The sequence below is a fragment of the Conger conger genome, chromosome 3, assembly GCF_963514075.1.
Source record: "Conger conger chromosome 3, fConCon1.1, whole genome shotgun sequence".
In the NCBI taxonomy this organism is placed as follows: Eukaryota; Metazoa; Chordata; class Actinopteri; order Anguilliformes; family Congridae; genus Conger; species Conger conger.
This window is the reverse complement of record NC_083762.1, coordinates 34266455-34285815: the sequence shown is the minus strand read 5'-3', so window position 1 is coordinate 34285815 and position 19361 is coordinate 34266455. Positions and strand designations below refer to the sequence as shown.

Below are 19361 nucleotides of genomic sequence, written 5' to 3'. Positions count from 1 at the left end.
TGTCCACAGAGGTCCAGGAGCCGTACGCCGTAGTGGTCCTGCTGGAGAAGGACCTCATCGTGCTGGATCTGACCCAGAGCAGGTGAGCACCGCTGGTCAGGCGTGAGCTGATCAGCTAGCGACCGCAGCAGACTTGACAGGACGCTGGCGAGAGGACGGCTGGGGTCGGGGCTGGGGGGAGGGGGTTAGAGAGCCACGGGGTTAGCTGCCCAACTGTGGGGACATCGATCAATGCTCGGCTGAGCCCTGGCGACAGGCCACCGCAGCCGTCTCCGTTAGCCGTGAGAAACAGCAACGGAAATGTCAGCATCAGCGACTTGTCACCACAGTGTGTGGTGGCAGGGAGGGCGAGAGGGGAGTCACACTCTAAAGCAGTGCCATGGAGGGCCGTGTGTCTGCTGCTTTTTATTCCAGCCTCAGACCTTGAGTTATATAATTAGTTCAATTATTTCCTGAATTAAGGTTGTCGGTTTGCAGATAATGTGTATAAATGTGCTATTTGTCTAAATAACAACTGTTGCTTATTTTCCGTGCTTTACTGCAGTTAAATGCATATGCCTGAGTGATTAATTGGAATCATTAATTTGTTGGAATAAAAACCTGCATATACACGGCCCTTTGCGACAACGCGTTTGAGACCATTGCTCTAGAGGCTGGTTCGTTTTCTTTTCCTTGCACGAGAAAGGTATGGTGAGGTATTGTGGAGGCAGGCCTTCCTGTGACATACAAGCCCAAATACATGAACACATACACACACATGCGCATACTCGTGTACGCACACACACGCTGTGTTGCTGACTCTCAGCTGTGAATTGCCGGTGACATTTCTCTCTCTCTCTGGCGTTGTCTGCGAGGATGCGTGACAGCCCGGCTGCCTCGTATTTCGCTGGCTCAACCTCAGCACAAATCCCCCTGATAAAGAGGTTAACTGCCTGCAGTGGACTTGACGGCTGACTCCTCTCTCGCCAGTCTCAGGGGGGGACATCGGAGAAAAAACCAGGGACCGCGAGTTATGGGTCTGAGTGCCATCGATCGTCTCCGTCCCACGGTCCCAATTAGCGCGCCGACATAAAAAGCGACATTATTTCGCCCTCGAATAATCACCAGGAGAAAAGGTTTAATACAGCGTATGCTCCACTCGTACTGAGGGAAATGGACTGGACACACACTCAAGCCCATAGCAGCGCTGCTTTGCAATAAGGCATAAGATACTAAATTACATGCTGTAAAGCGGAAGATGCCATTCAAATAGTAAGTAAAGTTTACTTACAGTGGCTACAGGAAGTATTCATACCCCTTCACTTTTTCATTCATTCATTCATTATCCTAACCCGCTTATCCTGAACAGGGTCGCAGGGGGGCTGGAGCCTATCCCAGCATACATTGGCGAAAGGCAGGAATACACCCTGGACAGGTCGCCAGTCCATCGCAGGGCACACACACCATTCACTCACACACTCATACCCACGCAATTTAGACTCTCCGATCAGCCGACCTGCATGTCTTTGGACTGTGGGAGGAAACCGGAGTACCCGGAGGAAACCCGCGCGAACATGAGGGAGAACATGCAAACTCCACACAGAGTCCCCGGCTGACCGGGATTCGAACCCAGGACCTCCTTGCTGTGAGGCGGCAGTGCTACCCACTGCACCATCCATGCCACCCCCCCTTCACTTTTTTTCACACTTTATTGTATTGTAGATTTTATTGTATTTTATTTTATGGATAACATTTTTGCCCGTCAATCTATACTCAATAACCTTTAATGACAAAGTGAACTTGCTCAGCACCTCATGAGGAATATATTGCAGCTATATTTTTTTCATGCTATTCTATGTGATGAAGAGACAGTGGAAAAGTGACTCTTACTAATTTGTGTACTGCAGCTTCCCCATCTTTGAGAATGCCTACCCCATGGACATCCACGAGTCTCCAGTCACCTGCACAGCCTACTTTGCAGACTGCCCTCCTGACCTCATACCTGTCCTCTACTCCATGGGTGCCAAACTCAAAAAGCAGGGTTACAGCCACAAGGTAAGTGAGACACCCACCATAAGGCTAGAGCTCTGATGAATAAATAAATCAATCAACCAATCACTCAGTCACTCAATCAATAAATACATAAGTATTATTAATCCACCAAATTGTTTGTGCTTTCCTCAGGGATCGAGGGTTTCAGCTGGTGGGACTAATTAAGAAAAAGTTACTCCTCTCAGTCTCTGAATACAAATTCTACATTTTTAATTAATATTGTTTTATTTGTAACAAAAAAGATAATAATAAGAATAATAAGAGGGAATTGGGAATACAAAATTATTTAAAGTGAAATAGTTTGCTGTACTTCAGTTCTTTTACAGCTGCATTATCAGGGATGGTAAATGTCTGCATTTAAATAGCGTCTTTATCCAAAGAGCTGTACAATTGATGCTTCTCATTCATCCAATCACACACACGCACCAACCAGCTCGTCAGGAGAAATTAGGGGTTAGGTGTCTTGCTCAGGGACACACCCAGGGTGGGATCAAACCGGCAACCCTCTGACTTACCACCTGAGCCAATGCAACCCACAGCATTACTGAGCTACATAATGAATCCTCTGTTACATAATGAATCTCTCTCTCTCTCGCTCTCTCTCTCTCTGTGGTCAGGAGTGGCCGCTGAGTGGGGGGACTTGGACACTGGGGGCGCAGACGTACCCAGAAATCATCATCACAGGGTGAGGCCGCGCAAACAGAGGCGTACCCTCCATTTCCTGACCGAATGCAGAGGCTACAGTATGTGAGCAGCACCAAGGTGGCACAGCGCAAATCTCTCTGACCGCTTTCCGGAAGCTTCCTGAAATGAACCTGGCGCCTCATCTTCATTATTTATGGCTTTCTGATCGCTTTCATATATTCTGTGAGCCTGCGTAAGGGGGCACTGCAATTACTCCCTGATAGTGGTGTGCACACAGTAAAATTTAAATTGATAAAGTGCCTCTATCAACGTTTATATGAGTCCATGAGCGATCAGATATAATCCATTGGAGTAAATAAAGGACTATATTGGAGGTGATTTAACACTGAGAATGTTTTATGTGGTGCAGGGATACTTAAATCTGGCCCACTAGGCTGGTAGTACTGTTGGTTTTCATTCATCACCTCCAATCAGGACTTATTTAAACCTGGAACAGCAGATGAATTAAACCTCTGCCCAATAATTGGCATTTATTGATCAGTTAACTATCAGGTAGAAAATAAAGCAAGGGATTCGGGTTGTTCATTGTAGTGCTAAACTAATGCCAAATTATTCATAATAATAAAACAACATACACGGCCTTTCACAAAATACGATTTAAGCCAATGCATTAAATGGGTATTGAGGCCCCTATGCATCTAAGGGTTAGGTGAAAGTCCAGATATGCTGTTCACAATACAAAATTTAATACAAACTTTTTCATTACTAATTATATTATCAGCATAACAATTTGAGTGAAAAGTTGAATCTTGACAATGACATTCTTTTCAGAATTTCTTTGTATTTGGTATGTCCAACTTGCACTCAAGCTGGCATGGACTCCACAAATTTGTGCAGAACCTGTGGTCTCAGACTTTTGGACCCCACTGTAGTTTCAACTTCAATCCTCACCTCAGCGAGTCCGAATTTGGATTCAGTCCTGTTGTCACTGGTCTGAACAGGGTGTGCTCACATGCAGATTTTAACTGCAAAAAGTGCAGTTAAAAGTTCCCTAGAGCGTTTTATTGGTAAACAGATCAAGATTGTATCGACACCATTTAACTATGGTATTGAAACTGCGCTAAATTTCTCTCCTCTGCTGTCCCCCTGCAGACACGCGGATGGGTCGATTAAGTTTTGGGATGCTACCGCCAGTAAGTTCTCCTGCCGAGCATTTTATGCTGGACCTCTCAGTCTCATGACTCTCATGTTTCAGTAAACACATATTTTCACACACTTTTATATCATTATTATGTGCAGCCGTGACTCATTCAGTTACACATGTGGTGATTAAATGCACAGCAAGCTGTGAAATTCATGTGTTGTTGTTTAGACAACATTCATGTTTATGGACAGCTGTAAAATGCTGTGCGACCACAATGAATGTCCAAAAAACTCTAGTTCCTGTATTGAGCTGCACTTAGCCCAGATCAGCTCAGAGGCTCAGGTCCTTTGATCACTAAAATTGTGAGAGATCAAAGACCCTACTCTGTGTTGCACCCTTTCTACTTCCTGCCCAGGTCAACTTCCAATTTCTACTTCCTTCCAATTAGTTTCCCTGCACAAAGGAAAGTGGGAGTTGGGAGTTCTACTTCTAGCTTCTAGGAAAAATAAGCGATTGGAGTGAACCCCTTGGTCCTTTCTTCATGTTGCTTTTTCTATTTGCCACCTTTCTCCACCCCCGCCGCCCTGCCAGTTACCCTCCAGATGCTGTACAAGCTGAAGACCTCCAAGGTGTTCGAGAAGCCGAAGGCGGGGGAGGGGCGGGGGGTGGATCTGGCTGACGAGGACCCCTACGCCGTGCAGATGATCAGCTGGTGCCCACAGAGCCGCCTGTTCTGCGTGGTGGGCAGTTCCGCCCACGCAATCCTCTATCGCTTCAGCAGACACGATGCCACCACAGAGATCACAGTGAGTGGATCCTTAACGCCCAGGGATGCATATTCAAATAAATATATAATCATTTCCATTTGATCAGCAAACTAAATGAATTACATGCAACAAGGTTATTATTGTGAAATAAAACTGAGAAAAAATTTTACTGAGACTGAAACGAGAGTTTGAGAAAACTAAAACTACTAAACTTGCACTGAAAACTAAATGAAGCTAAATTGAAATTGAAATCAAGAGCTAGTTAATAATTCAAGGTTATTCAGATAATAGACAGTTAATGTAATCAATAGCCTAATTAATCTTCATAGATTATGCTATTCATATAATTTGAATGATTATAATATTGAAAAGCATTTGTTAATGTGAGGCCTGTAACTACTTGGAATGACTTTGCATGAATAATAAAGAATTCTGAATTGAAACATCTTCTGCATATACTTTATGCATGTTTCCAAACATATGAGAAGTAGTTGCAGTGTCTGACTGAGTAAAGTTAGTCTGAATGTTTTTTGTTGGTTGCAGTCTCTGACTTATGTAGTTATTCTGAATCTATTTTGTTGGTTGCAGTCTCTGACTTTTGCAGTTATTCTGAATCTATTTTGTAGGTTGCAGTCTATGACTGAGTACAGTTAATCTGTCTTATGTTGGTTTCATTCTATGACTGAGTAAAGTTAGTCTGTCTTATGTTGGTTTCATTCTATGACTGAGTAAAGTTAGTCTGAATGTCTTTTGTTGGTTAAGTCTATGACTGAGCAATTAGTCTGAATGTATTTTGTTGGATGCAGTCTATGACTGAGTAAAGTTAGTCTGAATGTCTTATGTTGGTTTCAGACTGTGACTGAGCAGTTAGCCTGAATGTCTTTTGTTGGATGCAGTCTATGACTTATGCAGTTATTCTGAATCTATTTTGTTGGTTGCAGTCTCTGACTTTTGCAGTTATTCTGAATCTATTTTGTAGGTTGCAGTCTATGACTGAGTACAGTTAATCTGTCTTATGTTGGTTTCATTCTATGACTGAGTAAAGTTAGTCTGTCTTATGTTGGTTTCATTCTATGACTGAGTAAAGTTAGTCTGAATGTCTTTTGTTGGTTAAGTCTATGACTGAGCAATTAGTCTGAATGTATTTTGTTGGATGCAGTCTATGACTGAGTAAAGTTAGTCTGAATGTCTTTTGCTTGACGCAGTCTATGACTGAGTAAAGTTAGTCTGGCTGTCTTATGTTGGTTTCAGACTGTGACTGAGCAGTTAGCCTGAATGTCTTTTGTTGGATGCAGTCTATGACTGAGTAAAGTTAGTCTGAATGTCTTTTGTTGGTTTCAGTCCCTGGAGGTTCGGCTGCCGTGTGAGGTAGATGACATTATCACACCCTCAGAAGGGGACACCAACCCTGGGTTCTCGGACTCAAGCTCACACTCGCCCCAGCGCCAGCACCCCCCCGGCAGCCCGGGTAGTGAGAGCATGCGTGACAGCGTCCCCTCCCTCAGGTGGGTCAACCGCCAACAGGGTGGCTCAACCGGTGACTCCACAGACACGGTAATACATTACAACAGTGGTCCCCACTCCTGGTCCTGGAGAGCCGTAGGGTGTGCTGGATTTATTTATTTATTTATTTTTTTGATACTCAGAACTTAATTGATCAATTAAAGCAGTTAATTACACCTGGTTTCTCGGGTCTGAATTTGTTGCTGATATTGAAAACAAAAGCCAGCATGCCCTGCGGCTCTCCAGGACCAGGAGTGAGGACAACTGACTTGTTCCAAATGCAATGTTCCGTACCTGAATAAAAACCCTTTTCTCTTCTATGGACTTTTATATTACTGACGTTATTTATTATATTCAGTAATTGCATTCTCCTGGTCTCCCACCTCATGTTCTCTCTCATCAATATTGTGTTCTGATAGAAACCAGGATTGCTGCAGGGGTTTTTCTTTTTTTTTCAATTCCGCCCAATGATAAATAATTTTGACTTGCGGAGGACGTGTTATGTAGAAGGGATGCAGTGTCCTTCACTTTCTGCCTTATAAAGCAGTCCTCTCTTCAAAAGACGTCTTCTCACTTCTCTGCTCCCTCCTTCCCAGTGTGCAGCCAGCCTGCTCTTTTGTATTATTATCATTTTTTTTTTTTTTAAGTAAGTGCCTCATTGTTCTCTTTCTCCTCTCTCTCTATTCAATTCAGTTGTTGTGGAAAGAGAAGCACTCGGTATAGTATTGCCAAAGTATACACATATGATAACTATACACACATTCTTATTCTTGTTCAGCAAGCAACAATGGTGCGTAGGCACCTATTGGAATTGTTATACTTTTCCACTATTATTATGGCTTCTGCCATGGGAGCCTCTGGTAGGCCATAGAACCGCTTGGTGGATATCTTTTGTGAAATTCTGCAGATTGACAGCTCAAGCTCACTAACTTTATGGTCATTTGGTGCTACATGTTTTCCAGTAACTTGAAACGTTTTGCCTAGAGCCGAATTGGTGCTGAATTATTTGCCATACAATTTATTTAAACCACTTTTTCAAAATACTCAGAGATACTTTAGACAACAGAAGGCATGTGCTATGAGTATGCAGGGATGAGAGTATGGAGGTTTTCATTCCAACCAATCATTACACCAGCTGATTTTACTAATTAACCTTCCACCAGAGAGGAGAGCACTAATTGGTGAAATCAGCTGGGGTACTGATTGGTTGGAATGAAAACAGTCTCCGTGGCACATGATTGGGCACCCCTGGCCTAGTCTAATCATTATTTTTTTGTCCATGAGATTCTGCCAGCTTGAAAGCACCCTACCCCCGTCAATTCTGCCATATTACATTTTCTGCCAATTAGATTTTTTTTAAATGCGTGCATGGATTGTCACAAAAACGCTAATAACTCCAAAACACTTTGATGTAAACTCATTACATTTGGGATGTACTGTATATTGTTACTCATATTCGGTATGTGAATATCAGCGGTGCCATATTAGTCCAGTGAATTATATTGTGGTGCTATATCGCACAAAAAAATTTGAAACTGATTTGAAAGTCATTGTTGCCTTTTAGACATTCAGAACTTGCTGCTGTGATACATTTCCACATGTGGAGCAACCGTGTCTTTCAGCCTGAAGATTGCCTGCTTTACTGACCATGACACTTATCAATTATTTAATTATTTCAATAATTTAATAATATGTCTTTATGTTGGGAGACAACAGTTTCCAAATGCAAATTCCACACCTAGAATCAACTCTTGTTAGCTTATTTTGCATCAAACATTGATGCAAAGAAACTTAAATTATTTTGTACAACTTACAAATTACATTTGTGCCCCATTACATTTGCTCTCCTAGACTTTGTATAAAAAGGGCTGTAACTCACTTAGCAGATGCTACACTTTTTAGTCAGTGTTCAGAAAATGTGTTTTTAATAGCCTATTTACCTGTTGGAAAGAAACAGGATTAATAGACCAGATTTAGTTTCTGATGCATTCTAGTTCAGTAGGTGGCGGTAATGCCTCATTAAACGGTTGCCATCCACCAATAAGGAAACATTACCAACCAACCAATGCACTTAGCAGACACTCGGGCTTCAACGGCAGGGGAGCGAGCACCCCCGCTATGCTGAAATTAGCACTGCTATGTTTTCCTGGCTGGGAGCAAATAATTGAGACCAATGGCCGGTCATTTGGGACACTAGATGCTACTAGAGTCGTTCTTTTTTGTCGTTCTTTTTTGTTTTTTCCTTTCCTGTTGTTTTTTCCCCCCACATTGTAATTTTATGACTTTAATTTTCTTTCTAAGCCAAAATAAAAGAAAAAGAAAATAATTTTCACTCAACCTCCTTTGCTTCCCCTAAGGCCGTGAGATACAGTACCTCTTACTGTCGTCCGCTGTCCTCTCAGACCTGAGTCAACTTGTCTTGGATTCAAATACCTTTCTGTGCTCAATTGATCTTGCCTGGTGGAATTACGCCCACCAAGAGGATCAGAAGGTGGGGCAAATTTCATAGGTTCCAATGGACCAGGCAAGCTGAGTAAAGCATAGAAAGTATTTTCATCCAAAACAATAATGTACAACTTATGTACACTCAGTGAGCACTTTACTTTTGTTACTGCTGTAGCCTATTCACTTAAGAGGTTTGATGCATTGTGGGATGCTCTTCTACATACCAATGTGTGGTTATTTGCGTTGCTGTCACCTTCCTCTCAGCTTTGACCAGTCTGACCCTTCTCCACTGACCTCTCTCATTAAGAAAGCATTTTTGCTCGTAGAACAGCTGCTCACTGGATGTTTTTAGGTTTTCTCATCATTCTCTGCAAACTCTAGAGACTATTGTGCATGAAAATCCCCGGAGATCAGCAGTTTCTGAGACACTCAAGTCACCCTGTCTGGCACCAACAATCATTCAACGGTCAAAGTCACTTAGATTACATTTCTTCCCCATTGTGATATTTGGTCTGAAAAAACATTTGAACCTCTTGACCACGGCTGCATGCTTGTACGCATTTAGTTGCTGCCGCATGATTGGGTGATGAAATATTTGCCTTAACAAGCTGGCGTTCAGGTCTACCTGAGGAAGTGCTCAGTGAGTGTCGGTTTCTTCTCTCTCAGGGTGAAGAGCAAGCCGGTCAGGATGCCCCCGGGATACCAAGCTGTGCTGGTGGTGCAGCTGCAGTGGGTGGACGGGGATCCTCCCCAACAGATCACCAGCCTGGACCTCAACTCTGCCTACGGACTGTGAGCCTTGCCCCCTCCGAAACTCGCTAACCGCGCGGTCAGAGAAAGCGCTTTAGGTCTGATGTACTCATTATGTGCACACACTCTCTCACACTGGCAGCCTGATCATCTAGCTCTTTAAAATGTCTCCTCTTCAGCCAGGTCTCTCTCTCTCTCTTACACAGTGGTTTATGTTTCATTGCTTAATCAGTTCTGGGCAGCATTCTGCTCTCTGTCACCTTGAAAATGTTCTGTTCAGCCTGCCAGCTACCCACAAAAAAGGAGACAGTCGGCGGGGGGGCAGCTTTTAACAGAACAGAAAATGGCTCTTATGTGTGTATTTATTATATATTTTCCCCTCAGTTTGGCACCCCCACCCTGAGACTGACAGTGTTGCCTATGCCTCTACGCAACACTGCCTATCTACCTCTCCTGCTACACCCCCATAACTTTCTACATCTCTCCATGTCTCTCTCTCTCTCCCTCCTACATCATGCAATTAGTGGTGTTGTTCATTTTTTTCAAAATATAGAACCATTTTCGATTCCACCTATCAGGTATACCCTACAGTTTGAAACTAGTCAGTTGAATTTGATTTAAAAGGGGTGGAAGTGTGTAGAAAGTTGGATTACACAGAATACAACTGTGACTTCAGCATGACCAAACTGTGTTGGAGTTTAGAGCCACTAATCAGCAGGGAGATTGAATAGCACATGTAAAACATTGAGACTAGCTGGGATTCATTGTTTTAGAACTGCCATGAAACAATAGAATACAAAAAAAACAAGAAAAACAACAGTAGCCATTAAGAGTGAAAAGCAACTGCTATTTGTTAGAATATTGAAAATATGAATTTGTCTGTATTTGTGTGTGTGTGGGTGGGTGTGCGCGCACATCTGTGTGAGTGTGTATATGTGTGTACACACGTGTGTATGTGTGTGTGTGCGTGTGTGTGTGTTTGTGCGTGTGCCTGTGTATATGTGTGAGTGTGTGTACACACGTGTGTTGGTGTGTGTGTGCATGCATGTTTGTGTGTGTCTATGTGTGTATGTGTGTGTGTGTGTGCGTGCGTTTGTGTGCATGTGCCTGTGTGTGTGTGTGTGTGTGTGTGTGTGTGTTTGTGTGTGTGTGCCTGTGTGTGTGTGCATGTGTGTGTGTGCATGTGTGCATGTGCGTGCGTTTGTTTTTGTGTGTGTGTGTGTATGTGTGTGTGTTTTTGTGTGTGTGTGTGTGTGTGTATATTTATATGTCTGTGTTGTGTGCAGACTGGCTCTGGGGAGCTGTAATGGGTTGGTGTGTGTGTGTGTGTGTGTGTGTGTGTGTGTGTGTATTTATATGTGTGTGTTGTGTGCAGACTGGCTCTGGGGAGCTGTATTAGGTTGGTGTGTGTGTGTATTTATATGTGTGTGTGTTGTGTGCAGGCTGGCTCTGGGGAGCTGTAATGGGTTGGTGTGTGTGTGTGTGTGTGTGTGTGTGTGTGTGTGTGTGTATATATGTATTTATATGTGTGTGTTGTGTGCAGGCTGGCTCTGGGGAGCTGTAATGGGTTGCTGGTGGTAGATTACCTGCAGAAGAGCATCCTGCTGTGCATGAGCACAGTGGAGCTGTACGGCTCCAGCGACCCGTACCAGCGCCTCACACGCTCCCCCCGCAGGAGCAGACCGCTTACTGCAGGTATGGAGCGCACAATGCTGGCTACACGCACTCTGACCTGCTCTGATATTCACATACATGCACATTCAAACAAATCACACACACGCACGCACACCCACGCATGCACACACAAGTGCACACACACACACACACACACACAATCGCACACACACAAGTGCACACGCACACGACATATACAAACACACATACACAAGCACAGAGGCACACACATACTACATACACAAACAGACACATAGACGCACACATGCACACACACAAACACGCGCACACTCACACACACACACAGACACACACATACACACACTTTGATACACACATTACTATATACACACACATACATATGCGCACACACAAACACTAACACACTATATCCACTCTGCCACACACACACACACACACACACACACACACACAGGTTGCATGCTTTGTCCTGTACTCTGTTGGGGTCTCACTGCATGACCTCTCTATCTGTTACTATGTGTTAGTCCGGCTTCACTGTTTCCACTGTACAGCTGCAGCCCTTCCCAGGAAAGCTGTGTCACCACCACCAATACAAATATAATACCCCCCCCCCCCCCCCTCGCACCCCCAGCCACCAGTACCCCCACTATCCCCTCTACCTGCACTCACACACTGTCCTACCACTGTCAGCTAATCCACCGACTGCCAGGATTTCAGAAAATCGCTCTCCCAGCAGAGATAATGTCATCTTATCTCATCAAGATAACACTGATTTCAGAGAATCTTATCTTGATGAGATACCATTACATTATCTCTGCAGAGATATTGATCTCATGAAAGGTGTGTGTGTGAGGCTGTTGAACTTTTAGGTAGCCCTTCATCAAGATATCAATGGCAAGAGATCACCTTTTCACCATAATTTCCAGTTCACAGTATATGTTTAGGTGAGTTTTTGTAGGAACAGTCTATCCCTTATGGATAATTGTTGTACTGTGAAGAAGAAAACGTACTGTGCTCTATTCTAAAAGTGTCTAGGGCAACCTATATCTTAGTGGCTATATCTTGTTTGGATAGTAGTTCAAGCCCCAATAAGAACAGTGCAGCTGTTGGGTCCCTGAGCAAGGCCCTTAACCCCACATTGCTCCAGGGGGGATTGCTTAGTCAAATCTATGTTTGTCACTTTGGATAAAAGCATCAGCTAAATGACTTATGTAATGTAGTTTTTATTGATGTCGTCACCACTGACCTGCCATTATCGATGTGGTTATTGTCATGTATACCTGTAAACAAGCTGTGTTCTATGTCAGCAGTAACACTTCACTGTTATTCACTGTTATTATCTCATCAGGGACAGTTTGTGTAGGTTGTCTTTGTTTCTGCTACAATTTGATATGCTGACATACATGTAAATATCTAAAATATTACTGTCAAATTGATATCTGGGATTTTATATTTGCAACATGTTTTATTGTTGAAATTAATTCAGTTTGACTATGTGACTTATTTCATGTCGGGAGAAATATAATTGTGTGGCTTCAGCTTTATTGATTTAAGTATTAAGCACAAGTATTGATTAAATCTGTTTAAGATGCCAATATTTCTTATGTCGCAGTTGTGCAATGAGGTTCCCTCAAAACATTATCTCTTGCAGTCCTGATACACAGAGTGTTTTATGTAGTTATGTTAAATTACACTTAAAGAAATAAATACATTCAATAGCCGTCCTGCTTGAAATATGATTAACAACTGGGTGTTTCATTTTATTTTTTAATTAATAAAATGTGATTTTCTATCCGCATCTCATGGCTTGCCAACCTAAATTTTCCTCTGGGCACAATAAAGTCAGCAAAGAAAAGTTAATATTTAGCAATGTAATATATTTAATTCTCAAACACATAAGGCAATAAGGAAGCATTCTGTCTTTCGCCGGTTGTTCTTCCTCCTTAGTATTGTTTAAGTTACTTTCTAAAGCAACTTTTATTTATTTTTACATTGTCATGAATCTCCATGGTGTTAGTCACGAAAAACATTGAGGTTTTTATTACCCCCTATTACAGACAGCACTAAAGGCATTTCGATTGAACTCCCCCGTAGCCAAACGGAAAGTTATATACCTTATGGCGTTTGCCATTTTAATTAATCAGAATAATAGTTTTACTGTGAATTTGTCTTTTCTGTAATTATGTCACTGAGTCGTGGATGGTATTTGAAAGTCATCTAAATTTTGCTGATTAATGATTGCTCCAGCCTTAGGCCGACATTGATTTTACTTTTACCATACTAGCCATTCCACAAAGTAGGATCACTGAGTTAGCCAGATATCTGCACCGAGTAAAACCCAGAACAGCTCTTTTTACTTCAGTCCACATTGCTGATTCCGGGTGTTACTCAGTGCAGTTATCCAGCTAACTCAGTAATCCTGCTTTGTTATTTTTACTCAGTGTAGTTATCCAGCTAACTCAGTAAGCGAGTGCCATTGAGACAGCAAAAAGCTAGCATGTATGGGAATGGGTCACAGGTCCCTGCTCTCTCTCTCTCCACGACCCCAATTGGACTCACTCTCTTTTTCACTTGGGCCTTGTTCTTTTTTTCTCTCTCCTTCCCTCCCTCTCTCCCTCCTCTCCCCACACATTTCTGGTGCCGTTCTGGCTGCGGGTGCACTGGCATGGTGTCTGGCAGACAACCTTTGCATGCGAGGCCTGTCTAACTTTTATTCAGATTCAAAGAAAAGGATCCGCACTTCCTACCAGAGTAAGTGTGGCCTTGATTTGGGTGTGTTGGGGTTGGGGGTATTTCGGGGCAGGGTAGGGGCAAATTACACATTGAAAGGGATCGGGGGGGTGGGGACTATGAAAGAAGAAACAATGCACTGAAAGGAAGATTGGGACAAGAAGGGATCACTGGAATAAAAAACTCACAAAAAAAGGTCAGTTTAGGACCAGGAAAACCATCAATTGTAAAATAATATGCGATAAACTATCATGCAGCATATCTGAAATGGAGCCATATGTCAATTGCAGCTTTTGCAATAACGGGGACACTTATTTCATAGATAAGGCAGCCAATGTTCTCGGTGATCTAATATCCCAGAAACCCCTCGTCCTGGTCACGCTTTCAATGTGTTTTCCTATTGCTGGGTTTCATCAGGCTCTGCTTCCTCATAACCAGCCGAATTCAGTGACAGTTATGAGTGCCAGTGCAGTATTTTCTTTGTAAGGTCTCATTCGCGAATGGCCCGTCTATGTAGTGTTATGTACTGTAGGCATTGCCTAATATCACACACGATTTGAATAATTTGAAATGCATTAATTTCAAAATGAATATTTTACTATTTACTATTTATTTGTGTCAAAACTTGATGCGCTATATATAAGTATTTACTTTTTAGGTTGTTTGAATATAGTAGCAATTGTGTTAATTATTTCATAAACACACAGTAACAGTGTTGCTTTTCTGTTGCAGTGTTAGATAATTTATGGATTTGGGCTTTGAGCTGCGGGTGTGTGTAACAGCAAACAAAGCAAACGACAAGGGAGGCCCAGATTAGAGCAGCCTCCACAGATTCCGCTTGATCTCTCAATGTTAGCAAAAAAATTCTGTCTACAGTTACACATCTGGATTCTAGGTTCTGACTTTTGGGACCTGACTGTACCCAGGAGTATTGGAATGCACCCTGTGTCTTACCTCCACCCTACACTCTTTTATATGTCCCTCCCTACCAGGAATAAGCTACCTCTTGTCTTTGAGTACAGCAGTATGGGTGGTTAGAGGGCTCTGTCTTTACCTATAAGGGCAGCCTGTAACGTAGTCGCTAAAGTACATGACTGGGACCCGCGAGGTCGGCGGTTTGATTTCCTTGAGCAAGGCCCTTAACCCCACATTGCTCCAGGAGGGATTGTCTCCTTCTTAATCTAATCGACTGTAAGTCGCTTTGGCTAAGAGCGTCAGCCAAATAATATTTAATGTCATGTAATAAGGTTGCAGTTGTGGGTTCTCCGGTGGGAGACTCCTGTAGCACTACTGAAAGATTAAAAAGCTGAACTGCTATCCTCTTAGCATCCAGCTATCTGAAACAGGTTACTCCCAATAAAAGCAAATAATAACAAATGCTGAAAGTAAACACACATATGCAGTACTGTTGGACAGAAGGTGCCTCTTACTGGTGAGAGTACAGGGGTGGAGTTTGTAGCAAGTTTCCTGTTTTTACTTTACATTACATTATTGGCATTTGGCAGACGCTCTAATCCAGAGCGACGTACAGTTGATTCGACTAAGCAGGAGACAATCCTCCCCTGGAGCAATGCAGGGTTAAGGGCCTTGCTCAAGGGCCCAACGGCTGTGCGGATCTTATTTTGGCTACACCAGGATTAGAACCACCGACCTTGCGGGTCCCAGTCATTTTACCTTAACCACCACGCTACAAGCCGCTACCCGGTGTGTTAGATGTGGGCTAACTGGGCTGTGTTCTCCCTCCCTCTCCCTCGATGCTGATCGGCTGCGTTGGTGGACGTATCTCACTCTGCTGATTGTCTGCGCCAGGCCTGACGGAGCTCTCAGACAACCAGGTCTCCATGGAGTTGGAGCGGAGCAGATCACCCACCTCAGGTACAGTGACCCCGCTGTGACCTCTCCTGTTACCACAACCTCTCCCAAAAGCAGCACCACTCATTGCCCACATGGTTCTCATGGGGTTTCACCAGATTGGTCAGATATACAGCAAAGGATATTCAGTTGTACCTCACAGTACTCTCCGATAAGTTGTGGTCACATAAAATCACAAAGTTCTAATTAAGCTATAATGTCTTCCTAAAAACGTGTTTAATGGCAGAAGCAGCTTTCGCAGTACTGAGTATCGTGTCATCTTAATGTGTGTAGGAGTTGGAGCAAGGCGAGAGGCCACATGCATACATGGGGATGAAGTGGATGTTTGTGGAATGTTTGTGGGATGACATTGAGTGTCATGCCTGTGGAAGTTAGCATATTGTTTGGTAGGACTTGCAGGAATATGGGTTGTTTGGAAAATGTTCTGACTGTGTGAACTGGAACTGTACTGACAGACTTGGTGTTCACAAGGGGTGCGTTTATTTACATTTGCATTTATTATTTACCATCCATCCATCCATCCATCCATCTTAACCCGCTTATCCTGAACAGGGTCGCAGGGGGGCAGGGGGGCTGGAGCCTATCCCAGCATACATTGGGCGAATGGCAGGAATACACCCTGGACGGGTCGCCAGTTCATCGCAGGGCACACACACAATTCACTCACACACTCATACCTACGGGCAATTTAGACTCTCCAATCAGCCTGACCTGCATGTCTTTGGACTGTGGGAGGAAACCGGAGTACCCGGAGGAAACCCACGCAAACACGGGGAGAACATGCAAACTCCACACAGAGAGGCCCCGGCCGACCTGGATTCGAACCCAGGACCTCCTTTATTTGCAACAAATGTGCATAACATTACTAACCAATTGCAATGTTTTGCACCAATTTCAATCTATGTTTAAAGAAGTGACGCTTGAAAATCATACAAACGCTCCCCCATATGAGACTGGCGGACAGATTTAAGCCATGTTGTGACTGTAAATATAGATGTGTCTGTGTTTGCTTTCTAAAGCTGGGTGGGTATTTATAACAGACACTCGCTCTGCGTCTGCAGGACTAAATGCCAGACAGCTGCTCCGTGTTTTCCTCAGTCAACTCCGCATAATCCCATCAGGGAAGCAGGGTACACAACAGAAGTGACAGGGAGTTTGGTTTGTTTGGAAATTATCTGAAACATATTTGTTTGATTACGGATTTATGTCAAACAGCTACTGAATTGTGCGGGTGTGTGTGTGTGTGTGTGTGTGTGCGCACACGTGTATGTGAGTGTAATATATCAACATGATAACAACTCTTCTTTTGTAATGTAACACAAGGTCTTAAAATTTAAATGTCTGAATGCAACCAACTTGTCTTTGTTTTCATTCTGGATGCATCCTATCCAATAACATTCATTCTTGCAACCATTTATTCTTCAATTACCAATGGTGTGCGGGTATGGAAGTTTTTTCATCAAATGAGTAGGGAGCTACTGTCAGTCCGTCAGTGTGTCAGTCTTCGTGTTGTGCACAAAATTTCTAAGTATCCGCTGAAACATGGAAGCAAAGTTCATTCAAACTCAGGAGGACACAAGCCTAATTGAGAGGGGAGTGAAAAATAAATGGAGATGGGCTTGGGTTGAAGAAAATGGCAGAGACAGGCAACCGCTTAATGCTTGGTGCAAGAAACAACAACCGTGAAACAACTTCTGCATGGTGTGTGACAGGAAACGTGTATTCGGCAGTAGCAGGAAGAAGGTGCTGCTTCCACCACACTGCCAGGAGCGATGGGGACAGTTGAAACGTCGACTGCTATGCCTGACCCTGTGCGACCACAAAATCCGGCCTCTCATTCACATTCGCCTGGCCATTCAACGATTTATGTAAAAAGCTCTCTGAGCACAAAAACGCACTGTCAAGACTTACTATCTCTAATACACAAGCCAGCTATGCAAATACCCCTAGCAAGCAATATTTATCTGACAAGTTGAAAAAAGGAATGTTTTCCTTAAATGCTGAAGAGTCGACAAGCCTGCCTGAACATGGATAGAATTCTTAATGTTCTAGTTCGCTATAATGATGGTGATCTTGGCAAAGTTATAACACAGCATCTAGCATATTCATTTTTAATTATCTCCAATCCCCACCCCCCCAGACCGAGCACAGAATTTTGTCTTGCTTTAAGCCCTGAATGCGTGTGTCTTGTGTATGCTCAATGCTCAAAGCACAGCACACAAATGTGTGTGGCCTACGTTTGCTAAAAGCTCAGTGGGCAATTTTGTGTGACCTATGTTTGCTAAAACACAGTGCACAAATATGTGTGACCTATGTTTGTTAAAAGTACGGTGCACAAATATGTGTAGCCTACGTTTGCTGAAAGCACAATGGATAATTTTGCATGACCTACGTTTGCTAAAAGCACAGTGGATAATTTTGCGTGACCTACGTTTGCTCAAAGCACAGTGCACAGATGTGACAGTCATGCAAGACTTGACGGATGTACGTGGTGTGCCTTCAACAGAAAGGCACTGATCCAATATTATATAATGCCCACTGTGCCGGCACTCCAATTACTTTTGTTTGCATCCTTTCAGTAATTAAATTACATTACGTCGCACTGTAATAAGCTGTGTGCAAACAAGAAACCAGTAAGTGTCATCGAACACCTCCTGCCAACATCGCTTATTCCGTCGCATCTTCGGCGATGTCTCCTCGGAGACCCATTTCGGTCTCGTCGTTGATGGCTAAGTTTCCATTAGCGTCGACTCAATGGAGGAGTCGCCGTCCTCGTTTAATTCGGGGACCGTCGACTCCCTGAATCCTACTCCGGAGAGCCGGCGTGGCATAATGGAGATATGGTCACCGAGGGAGGTTTTCACGCCTTTGACGGAGTGTGAACCGCGTCTCTTTCTCCTCATCCGCGTGCCATCGTGTGAGATCCTCGCTCCGTCAGAGCGGCTCCAGTCCATTAGCGAGCCGCGGGAGAGGGCTTCCGGAAAAGGCCGGCCGCCTTATCTCGCCGTTTGATGTTCTTCGGTCGCGGTCCTGGTTTTTTGAGGTTTTGCGAGAACCACGCGAAAGTCCCAAGAGGCGGGAGAGAAGTCTGGCGTTGCGGAGGGGAGCGGTTTAACCGCCGGTTTAACTCCGGCACCTGCGCTCTTAAAGTTGTTGTCAGAGAGAGGCTTCGTTTGAAATGCATTGTGGGTATAACCGGGGAAGGGGAACGGTGGGGGAGAGGTGAAAACGGAGAGCAGCTTCTCAACAGCCTTTTTTCTTACGCAGAGTTCTTTAACATTGTATCTTTTAAAAATGTCCAGGAATACAGCAGATGTACAGCAGTTTTTTGTTTTTGTTTTTTCAGGAACTATGAATTCAGGGAAGAGAAATAAAGTGAGCCTTTATGCGGAGGCCCTTCCATAGGATTATTGTGAATGTGATGTAATATTGTTCTCATAGTGCAAGATATGCTGTATACTTTTGTAAATGGGATGGGTCCATGAATAATTCATATTTTTGAGGCTTAGAACCAGGCAGGCAGTGTTTTCAGGCCTGTACTCCTCCTGACCCCAGCAAACTTCTCCAGTTGATATTTTTAGTGCTCTTTAATCTTTTTAATTCCATGTGATATTAATTCTAGGAATACAGTTTTCCTCACAGTAATCGCCAACCTCTTAATGTCCTGTCTCCAACCATTCTGTGCACTCTATCTGCAACCTCCTACCTTAACCAGCCTTAGCTTTCTGCGCCTGTGTCCAACAACCTCCAACCTCCTACCTTAACCAGCCTTAGCTTTCTGCGCCGGTGTCCAACCTCCAACCTCCTACCTTAACCAG

The 19361-nt window shown here is 43.6% G+C and overlaps 1 protein-coding gene across 6 annotated transcripts in view; it reads left to right on the top strand.

The window, feature by feature from the left end:
* LOC133124804 (syntaxin-binding protein 5-like) overlaps window positions 1-19361 on the top strand; it is a 188408-nt gene that overhangs the window by 139753 nt on the left and 29294 nt on the right. For 4 of the 6 annotated variants that reach the window (XM_061236299.1, XM_061236296.1, XM_061236298.1 and 1 more), the window contains exons 11-20: window positions 10-82; window positions 1887-2034; window positions 2649-2716; window positions 3829-3869; window positions 4412-4626; window positions 5929-6092; window positions 9202-9327; window positions 10829-10980; window positions 13621-13692; window positions 15481-15546. In XM_061236299.1, coding sequence (XP_061092283.1) covers window positions 10-82; window positions 1887-2034; window positions 2649-2716; window positions 3829-3869; window positions 4412-4626; window positions 5929-6092; window positions 9202-9327; window positions 10829-10980; window positions 13621-13692; window positions 15481-15546 — 1125 coding nt within the window. The remainder of the gene's footprint in view (window positions 1-9; window positions 83-1886; window positions 2035-2648; window positions 2717-3828; window positions 3870-4411; window positions 4627-5928; window positions 6093-9201; window positions 9328-10828; window positions 10981-13620; window positions 13693-15480; window positions 15547-19361) is intronic. The other 2 variants (XM_061236300.1, XM_061236297.1) reach the window with 1 other exon arrangement.